The 10,029-nt window shown below is 45.2% G+C and overlaps 1 protein-coding gene across 1 annotated transcript in view; it reads right to left on the reverse strand.

Moving 5' to 3' along the window:
- Positions 1–8,285, reverse strand: part of ISM1 (isthmin 1) — a 78,618-nt gene extending 70,333 nt beyond the window's left edge. The window contains exon 1 of the mRNA XM_059038986.2: positions 8,112–8,285. Coding sequence (XP_058894969.1) covers positions 8,112–8,249 — 138 coding nt within the window. The 5' untranslated portion in view covers positions 8,250–8,285. The remainder of the gene's footprint in view (positions 1–8,111) is intronic.
- Between the last annotated feature and the right edge of the window lie 1,744 nt (positions 8,286–10,029).

The raw sequence follows: 10,029 nt of genomic DNA on the forward strand, positions 1-10,029 counted from the left end.
AAGAGAAAAAAAATAAGCAGGGGATGCAAAATTACTATCAAACAAAAACAGGTGTTTGAGACAAATGTCAATAAAAAGATACATGTAAAGGAATTTCACCTTGATAAAAATATGACCATCAAAAAAAGACATTTTACGTCCTAACACCATGGATTCTAAACAAGTAAAGTGAAAATTAAGGGGATAATAAGGAGAAACAAACAAATCCACAATGGTAGTGTCAGAATGCAATTAAATTTTTTGAGGAATCAGCAGATTAAGTAAACAATAAATAAATCAAGATTTGAAGGGTTTTCATAATATAATTAACCATCTTGATCTGACAGGTCTTATAAAGAGATTTAAGACTGTACATCATAAACAATATGCAGTCATGAAATAGTTTCAAAATATGCTTGTATTACATATGAACTTTATACTGATAAAGTAAAAATCCAGTAAAATGTGTGATTTTCAGAGAAGATATAAATTATCAAAAATGACTAGAGAAAAGTTGTAGTATCTGAATAGGCTATTGACCATGGAATAACATGGACCATTAATCAGAGATCTCAACCAAAGAGGCACCAAGCCCAAGACAGCTAAAATGAGTGAATTCTAACAATCTTATAAGAAACAGATAATTCTTATTATTTAAAGTACAAAAGTGGAAAAAGAAGGGTTTTCAGTTAATGCCATGGAACTATAATGATATCACTACTGAAATGGATACTGTTAGCTCTCATGTACACACCAAGAAAAATGTAAGCATATATTGCTAAGTATAGCTTTCCTGGACTCTGGTACTAACAAATTGGAGAATATAACAGAAAATTCACAATAGCAATCAAACCTAGAAAACAGCTTGTCAAAAGAAATGTGAAAAGATGAAGAAAATTCTAAAACCTTACTCAAGGAATAGATACCTTAACCATGTCCTTAATGAGAGGATTAAATATTATAAAATTCTCAATTCTTCTAAACTTACCCCCAATATATACAGCAATTCCTATTAAAAGCTCAATGAATTTTTAAACAAAATAATTCTAAAGTCTGTTTGAAAGAAAACATTTTATAAAAATTTCTAAGAAAAAGAATGTTAATGACAGGGCATTTGCCCTATGAAAAAATACTGTGAAGCTACATGAAAAAAAGAGTGTGGTGCTTGTACATGAATAGAAAAATGAAGGTCAAGAAATAGACTAACATATATGTGAAAATATGTGATAAAACTGGTATTTTGTACCAACAAATATAGAATGGAGTATTTACCAAATATGATAGGAGAAGTGGCTACTCACCTGGACAAAAACCAAAGTTATATCTTTATCTTAAACCTAAAACCCACAAATAACTTCAAAGTAGATTGTAGTTCTAAACAACAACAACAACAAAAACACTATAAAACTGTTAGAACAAAATATATTTAAAGACTTTGACAATCCTTATTTGAGTAACCCTTTCTCAAGTTAGGCAAAAAAACAAAATGTCATAATGGAAATGATTCAGGTTTGATTATATTTAGAGTGGAAAGTTTGGGCATGGCCAAAAGCAGCATCAACAATGTTAAAAAATGAGTGAAAGATTGGTTCAATATTTGCAAAGTATATGAGATAAAAGGTCAGTATGGTAGCTATTTTGCAAAGACAGCCACAATGACTCCTCCCACTCCTGAATACACACTCTTTTACAATGTTATTTTGCTGGTCCCCCCGTCAAAAGGAGTCTATTTCTGGTCCCCTAGAATCTGAGCTGACCAAGTGATATGTTTGGCCAATAGAATGTGGCTGAAGTTATACAAGTTCATCAAGAGGCCTTGCAATTTCTGCTTTACTCTCTTGCTGCTCTGAGTCCACCATGTGAAGACATGTGGAATAACTTCCTTGAGGATGAAGAGAGAACATAGGTGACAGCCAGCACCAACCATCAAACATATGAGTGAGGCCCTTTTATTTTATTTTTAATTTTATTTTTTTTTAACATCTTTATTGGAGTATAATTGTTTTACAATGGTGTGTTAGTTTCTGCTTTATAACGAAGTGAATCAGCTATACATATACATATATCCTCATATCTCCTCCCTCTTGCATCTCCCTCTCCCCTCCCTACCCCACCCCTCTAGGTTGTCACAAAGCACTGAGCTGATCTCCCTGTGCTATGTGGCTGCTTCCCACTAGCTATCTATTTTACATTTGGTAGTGTATATATGTCCATGCCACTCTCTCACTTCGTCCCAGCTTACCCTTCCCCCTCCCCATGTCCTCAAGTGCATTCTCTACATCTGCGTCTTTATTCCTGTCCTGCCCCTAGGTTTGTCAGAACCATTTTTTTTTTTTAGATCCGTATATGTGTGTTAGCATACGGTATTTGTTTTTCTCTTTCTGACTTACTCCACTCTGTAGGACAGACTCTAGGTCCATCCACTTTACTACAAATAACTCAAGTTCATTCCTTTTTATGGCTGAGTAATATTCCATTGTATATATGTGCCACATCTTCTTTATCCATTTATCTGTTGATGGACACTTAGGTTGCTTCCATGTCCTGGCTATTGTAAATAGAGCTTCGATGAACACCGTGGTACATGACCCTTTTTGAATTATGGTTTTCTCAGGGTATATGCCCAGTAGTGGGATTGCTGGGTCATATGGTAGTTCTATTTGTAGTTTTTTAAGGAACCTCCATACTGTTCTCCATAGTGGCTGTATCCATTTACATTCCCACCAACAGTGCAGGAGGGTTCTGTTTTCTCCACACCCTCTCTAGCATTTATTGTTTGTAGATTTTTTGATGATGGCCATTCTGACTGGTGTGAGGTGATACCTTATTGTAGTTTTGATTTGCATTTCTCTAATGATTAGTGGTGTTGAGCATCCTTTCATGTGTTTGTTGGCAGTCTGTATATCTTCTTTGGAGAAATGTCTGTTTAGGTCTTCTTCCCATTTTTGGATTGGGTTGTTTGGTTTTTTTTGTGATATTGAGCTGCATGAGCTGCTTGTACATTTTGGAGATTAATCCTTTGTCAGTTGCTTCATTTGCAAATATTTTCTCCCATTCTGAAGGTTGTCTTTTTGCCTTGTTTATGGTTTCCTTTGCTGTGCAAAAGCTTTGAAGTTTCATTAGGTCTCATTTGTGTATTTTTGTTTTGATTTCCATTTCTCTAGGAGGTGGTTCAAGAAGGATCTTGCTGTGATTTATGTCATAGAGTGTTCTGCCTATGTTTTCCTCTCAGAGTTTTATAGTATCTGGAGTGAGGCCCTTTTAGACCATCTAGCCCACATGAAGCCAATAGAAAGCTATAGCCACATGAATAATCCTAAGCAAGATCAGCATAAGAAACACCCAGCTGGGCCCAGAGTAAACTGCTGACACACAAAGTCATGAGCAAATGAAATGTGATTGTTTTAAGCCACTGTGTTTTGGGATGGTTTGTTATATAGCAATAGCTAAGTGGGACAGTTATTCACAATTTATAAAGAATACCTGAGATAAAAGCAGACAGCCTGCCTGGAAAATGGGCAGGGCAAGTCATGAAACGAGAAACACAATGGCTGTTGACTTGTATCAGAGCTGGAGGCATCTTGTTGATGAACTGGAACAAGAATTCCAGCCTCCCTGGGTCTGAATCTTGGCCCTGCCAACCATGGTTGTGTGGCCTTGGGCAAGTTACTCAAATCTCTCCAGGTCTCAATTTCATTATCTGTGAAATGGGTATATAAATACTATCTATCTCATAGGGTCATTGTAAGGAAACTCAGTAGCATTAAGTACAGATAAATGTTGCTTTTGCTTTTACTGCTATTAAGAGCTCAGATCAACTTGTGAGTCTGAAGCAAGCAGTACAAGATGCTAAGCAGTTTTGTTGAAGGCAAGTAGAGGGATGAAGGAGGAATGTACTGATAAAGATGGTAGTTAGGAATTAGAGAACAAAGACATTTAGTTACATTTCCGAGTTTGGTTTGCTTTAATGCTATTGTAAAAATGATCAATGTGATGATTTCTAACACTTCCTTAAATCTCATTGTTTTAATGAATTCTAGCTTTACTATGTAAAATCTGTAGAAATTCATGCTTCTGAATCTGACTGAGATTTAGTAGAGAGACACTTATTTGAATTTCAAGTAAAAGAGATACTATTATTATCATTATTCTTATCATTGCCTATGGTTCTATATTTTGGGATAGTCCGTCTTCCAGACTGCTTTTTTATTACATATAATTGTTTTCTTACTATTATCAATTAAAGACATATGAAAGAACTAAGCTGAGTATCTGATCAACATGACACTAGAGAAGATAAGATTTCATTCAAAAGTGAAAAAAGTTGATTTTTCTGTGCATTTTTATACAGCTGTTGCAGACCACTGTAAAATTTCTTATTAGATGTTTTAAAATACTGAAAACAGTACAAAGACTAACATCATTATTTATTATTCTTATGAGCCACATAACCAATAGAAATAGTGTGTTCAAAGCATTTTACTACCACCTCAAACAGCATACCTAACAGTACAGGGACAGTCACTTACAGAGTCAAAAAACATATCTCCTACTATGTTGAAACTACCAAAAAAATCATGTTAGATCATGTTTAATGTGTGTTTATGTATGTATATATAATTTAGATAGATAGATAGATACATTCATATTTGACACAATAAGACTGTCAAGATGTGTTTGAAAATGTAAATTGTTAGGGACTTCCCTGGTGGTACAGTGGTTAGAATCCACCTGCCAACACAGGGGACACGGGTTTGAGCTCTGGTCCGGGAAGATGCCACGTGCCGCCCAGCAGCTAAGCCCGGGCGCCACAACCACTGAGCCTGTGCTCTTGAGCCTGCGAGCCACAGCTACTAAAGCCCACTCACCTAGAGCTCGTGTGCCACAACAAGAGATGCCACCGCAAATGAGAAGCCTCCGCTTGCTGCAACTAGAGAAAGCCTGAGTACAGAAATGAAGACCCAATACAGCCAAAAATAAAAATAAATAAATAAATTAAAAACCCCCCAAGAAACCTAAGCCCTGAGAAAAAAAAAAGAAAGAAAGAAAATGTAAATTGTTAAAAGACTTTTTCTCTTTTGTAGCCAGCAGGATGACTTTCTCAAGAACTTGGAATACAAATATTCTTCAAAGATTTTTACACTTATAAAATAACAACAACAAATTAAGCAGCTTCTGGCTCTGCAACCGTGGGCAAGTTACCCAACCTCAGTTTTTTCATTTGAAACAGGGATAACGATAATGCCTAATTCACAAGACTTTTGTGAGGATTTAAAAAGAAAATATGTGAAAAGTGCTAAGAACAGTGTCTGACACATAAAAGGCACTTGATAAATCTTAGCTACTGTTGTTATTCTTACTATTTTATTGGGTGCCCTTGATATGCCAGATCACTAATAAAGGTGCATCTCTTTTATATGTTCCCAAATATACTACAATTTGGGAAAATAAAGCTACCATTGTGTATTTCTGACTCCAACCTCATATTTCAGAATATTTTAAGCAGAGATAACAACACAAATAATGTAATATAAGGATAGACGAACTTTCTGGTTACAAATAATGATTTTAGCAGCTTAAGATATCCCAAAGGCAGCAAACTTAAGTTTAAATGTAGTTAGTTAAGATAGGTTATGACTTCCCTGGTGGCGCAGTGGTTAAGAATCCACCTGCCAATGCAGGAGACACAGGTTCAATCCTTGGTCCGGGAAAATCCCACATGTCACGGAGCAACTAAGCCCGGGTGCCACAACTACTGAGCCTGTGCTCTCAAGCCTGCAGGCCACAACTACTGAGCCCACGCACTGCAACTACTGAAGCCCATGCTCCACAACAAGAGAAGCCACCACAATGAGAAGCCTGTGCACCGCAACAAAGACCCAATGAAGCGGAAAAAAAAAAAAAGGTTAAACATGACCGGTAAATGGAAAAAATATGGCACCCACAGTTTTGTTTTCAAATACACCTGCTACTAGCTAATTCACATCCTGGGCCCTGAAAACGATAAACTAATGAATGTCTTTTGCAGACCTCCTCACTTGAAGGAATATATTCTCTCCATTTGAATCATAATACCTTTGGAGAGTCAGAGGGTCAAAGAAATAACTTTAGTCAGGAAGAATTTAAAACTTTTATAATAACAAATTACAAAAGAGAGTAAAATTATGAACTAAACTGTTAAAGTCATCATTCTGCCTGAATAAGTTCATTGAGTGGACAGAATAACCAAACACGATTACAAAACAAGCTGAAAGCTGATGGATTAGCAGCTACTTGGGACCCAAGATACTCCTAGGAGCATTACTCTTTCTAAATCCCCCATTTCTTCTGCCCTCTTGGGACAGTTCTTCAGCCACAGGCTCTTTTGAGAATTTAATCCACTTCGCCTTTGCAGTTGCCACTTTCACCAGCTGCTTCTCTCATCACCTTACCAGTCAAATGGAAAAGGCCAAGCCTAGGTTATTCTAATGATAGCAAACACCTCATAAAGGAATCTGCCAAATTTACTTTTCCATAGAACATCATTTTTACAGCTTTTCATGAGTCCACGAGGAAAGAAAGCATCATGTATAAAATGTGACTTCCAGATATCTTGAAGATATTAGGAATTGTTCTTACAGTGTTAGAGAGGGTCGGTGTACCACCGTCTACAGAATGGGGTGTCTTCAATTTCCCCAAAGGAATCCCGTCAGGCTGTCACTGTACCTGTTTGCCCACAGGAGAAGAGAAGAGGGCCTCATAAAGTTAGAACATTTTCAGAAATGTTCCCAATTTAAAAGAACTTTAGGCTCTGGGGTGCATACTTTTTCATTCCTGGTTTTGCATTTGTGTGTAAGGATCACCTTGCTTTAGTCTATAACATCCTGGCCGAGAGAAAACATGGTGTAACTAATCAAGAGTTTGGAATGTGTAAACTTGGCAAGTTTCTTAACCTCTGTACCTCAGTTTTTGCATCTATCAGGGGAGGATATTAACAGCATAGTACATCATTAAATCGGTTAAGTTCTGTAAAGCCACTTAAAACTAGCACATGGTAAGCACTGTGGAAGTGTTTAAGTGAATTCCTTCTCTCTACAACAGTAGGGTTTTCAGGCAACAAATTACATAAAGATGTGAGAAATGAACTAATAAGGGCAATGGTCTTAAAGTCCTTTGGGACCAATGAATAATGCTTATCTCGACATAAAGAGTTTAAGAGGGGCTGGTTTGAGGAGGAGATTTTAGGAGAGAATTCCCGCTGCTTCCTGGGAAAATCCCTGCTGACTTCTACCCATGCCCCAAGTTGACAGTTGTCACACGTCTGATAGAGCCAAGGAAAGGCGCTTCTTCCCAAGACAGCGGCAGGAAATCCCTACCTGGACAATCCTTTATTTGGAAACCAGAGAATTCCTCTTGTGTCTGACGCCCACTACCCGCTCCCCAGTTGTGACCCCCTCCCCTGCCTTGGAGCTGCACAGATCATTAGAATTCCATTCCTAAGGAGACCTTCAACAGGGGCAGAACGCTGGAAGAAGTCTTTGCTGTAAGTTTAAAAGCCCCAGGTAACGCCGGGCCAAAGTACAACCGGTGGCTTGACTCCAGGCCCTCTGCCCGGCTGGGGAGGTATAAGGGAGGCATGGGGACCACGTGGGCAAACAGGGGATGTCTGGCCATTCTCTTCGGGAAATTATTTCCTGACCTTTGCGTAGCTTTCTGAGGGGGCAGATTCACTGGGGTTCTTCCTTCCAAACCCAGTCTGGGGATTTATCCTAAAGTCTCTTTCCGCTCCCCCCTCCTACCAGAGTAACGTTACTCAGTCTCTAAAGGGTAACCAAAGAGTGGCAGCACCCCAAAGCAAACACAGACATACTCCACACTTCCTCCGCCCATCTCAAGCTAGCACCCTCAGGTACTTGGTGACAGACGACCTGGAGGAGCATGCCTGCCAGACCTCGAAAGCGGTCCAGCCTCCAGGTACGAACCCCGCTCCGCCTCAGCCGGAGATCGGTGGCCCCGGAAAAACTGCTGCCAAAACAGATGCTCTTTGGTGGGGCGGGACCCGCCTCCTCGCTACTATCAGGTGCTAGCTAGGTCAGCTCCCCGCCACCCGGGTCCCCGCTGCCACGCGCGCCCCTCTCCGGCAGCGCACTCACCTGCAGCTGCGTCCGGCTGGCGTTGGCCGCGGCCGCGTCCGGCCCGTCGGCGGCTCCCGAACCGCGCAGCACCGTGATGTGCAGCGTGAGCAGCAGCAGCCCCAGCAGCAGCAGCAGCTCGGCCGCCAGGCGTACCATCCTCCTGAGGCGCGCGGCTTTAGGACCCGGCGCGGCGGGCGGCGGCGGCGGGGGAGGAGGAGTCGGAGCCCGGGAGCCCGGCGGCGCGGCTCCCGCCTCGGCCCCCGCCGGGGCCCCGCTCCCCGAGCCCGCGGGGCTGGCCCTGGGCGCGGCGGGGCGCGCCGGGCCGGGGGAGCAGGAGCCGCCGCCGCTGCCGCACCACGGCGGAGCCACGGCGGGGCCGGGGGCGTCTAAGCTGGCTGCTGAGCAAACCCCGGCGCTCCCCGGCGGCGGCGGCGGCGGCGGGGACGGCGGGCCGCCAGGGGCCCGGGCCGGGCCGGGGACCACCCTGCGGGCAGGGGGCAGCGGGGGCGACGGCGGGGCGGGCGCAGCCGAGTCCCCGAGCGCACATGGGCGCCCCAGATGTGGCCGCGGCGCCGCAGCTGGAGCGGGAGCGGCCGCCAGAGGAGCGCGGGGAGGAGGAGGAGGAGGAGAAGGAGGAGGAGGAGAAGGAGGAGGAGGAGGGCTTCAGTGGCGGCCCAGAGTTACCTCCACGCTGGGCTCCCCCGCCCTTGCCGCCCGGAGCCACTCACCCGACGAACCACCTCCCCTCCTCCCTGCGCTCCTTCGGGCCGTGGGCCGCGCCGCCCCGCCGCCGAGTCCTAGGGTGAGCCGGCTCCGGATGGGGTCCCCGGGCCCCGGGGGCTGTCACTGTCTGGAGGTGACCTGCGCGCCCCTCCGGAGTCCGCGTCCGCCTGCCGGGCTGTGCGCCACCGCTGCCGAGGTCGCTGTGGGCGGCGAGGGCCGAGCCCTGTGCGCACTGCGCCTCGGGGCTGTGGGTGGGTGGGTGGGGTGCCTGGGCGAGTTTAGAAACCTTTATTGACAAGGTGGAGTTGGGAGTTGTGGTGTTGGAGACGGAGAGGGTGCCGGACCAGCCAGGTGTCAGTCTGCGACTGTGCGCCCCTCCCTCAAGCTGGCGTGCGTATGTATGAAGGGGAAGATAGAGTTTCGTTCCAGAAAGGTCTTGACACTCGCTCCCGCACGATGGGCCGCCCGCTCTCTGAGCACCTCTGCTCAGGCGCCCGCGGCGCGGAGTAGAGCCTGGGAAGGCAGGCGAGTCCGATTCGCTGGGTGTCCTTCTGGTCCAGGGCGCAGGTGTCTCGGCGGGAAGCTGCAGGGGCCGAGTGCCCGCGGGCTCAGGCGCGCAGAACGGAGTGGGGCACTGGGGGGTAAATATCAGCTCAGGCAGTCGCGTGTCGGGGGGCTCATCCCGGAGGCGCCGCGCCCGGAGGGTACCTGGGGGCTGCTGTCGCACAGCCGCCGCTCCCGGGCCAGCGCCTCATGACCGCGCTGAAGCCTCGGGCTCCCGCGCGCAGCTCATGCCTTGCAGGGGGCAGCCGGCGATTGGAAGGTCTCGAGGGTCGAGCAGAGGGCAAGGGGTCCTCGCCTCGGATGCAAGAGAGAACCGGGTCCGGTGCCGGGCTCAGATCACCGCAGCGGCACCAGCGCGTCCTGCTCGCGCTCCCTCCTTCTCCAGGAGGCTCGGAGTGGCTGGCGCTCGCGCTGGCTGGGGCTTTTTATACCGCTCTTCCTCCGCCTCCCCCTTGGTTTCCTCCTTCCCCCTCCCCTGTGCCCGCCCAGTCCTTTCCTCCCCGTGATCGGAGCCTTCAGCCTAGGCATTCACAAATTTTGCAAATTTCCAAGCCCATCTCGCATTCTGGATTCCAGTGTCCCCGTAATGGATCCACTCCATTCTCCCTTCGGGACTGAAATTAAATAAATAAACAAACCTTTCTCTCCG

The sequence above is a fragment of the Kogia breviceps genome, chromosome 14 (genome assembly GCF_026419965.1).
Source record: "Kogia breviceps isolate mKogBre1 chromosome 14, mKogBre1 haplotype 1, whole genome shotgun sequence".
NCBI lineage: Eukaryota > Metazoa > Chordata > Mammalia > Artiodactyla > Physeteridae > Kogia > Kogia breviceps.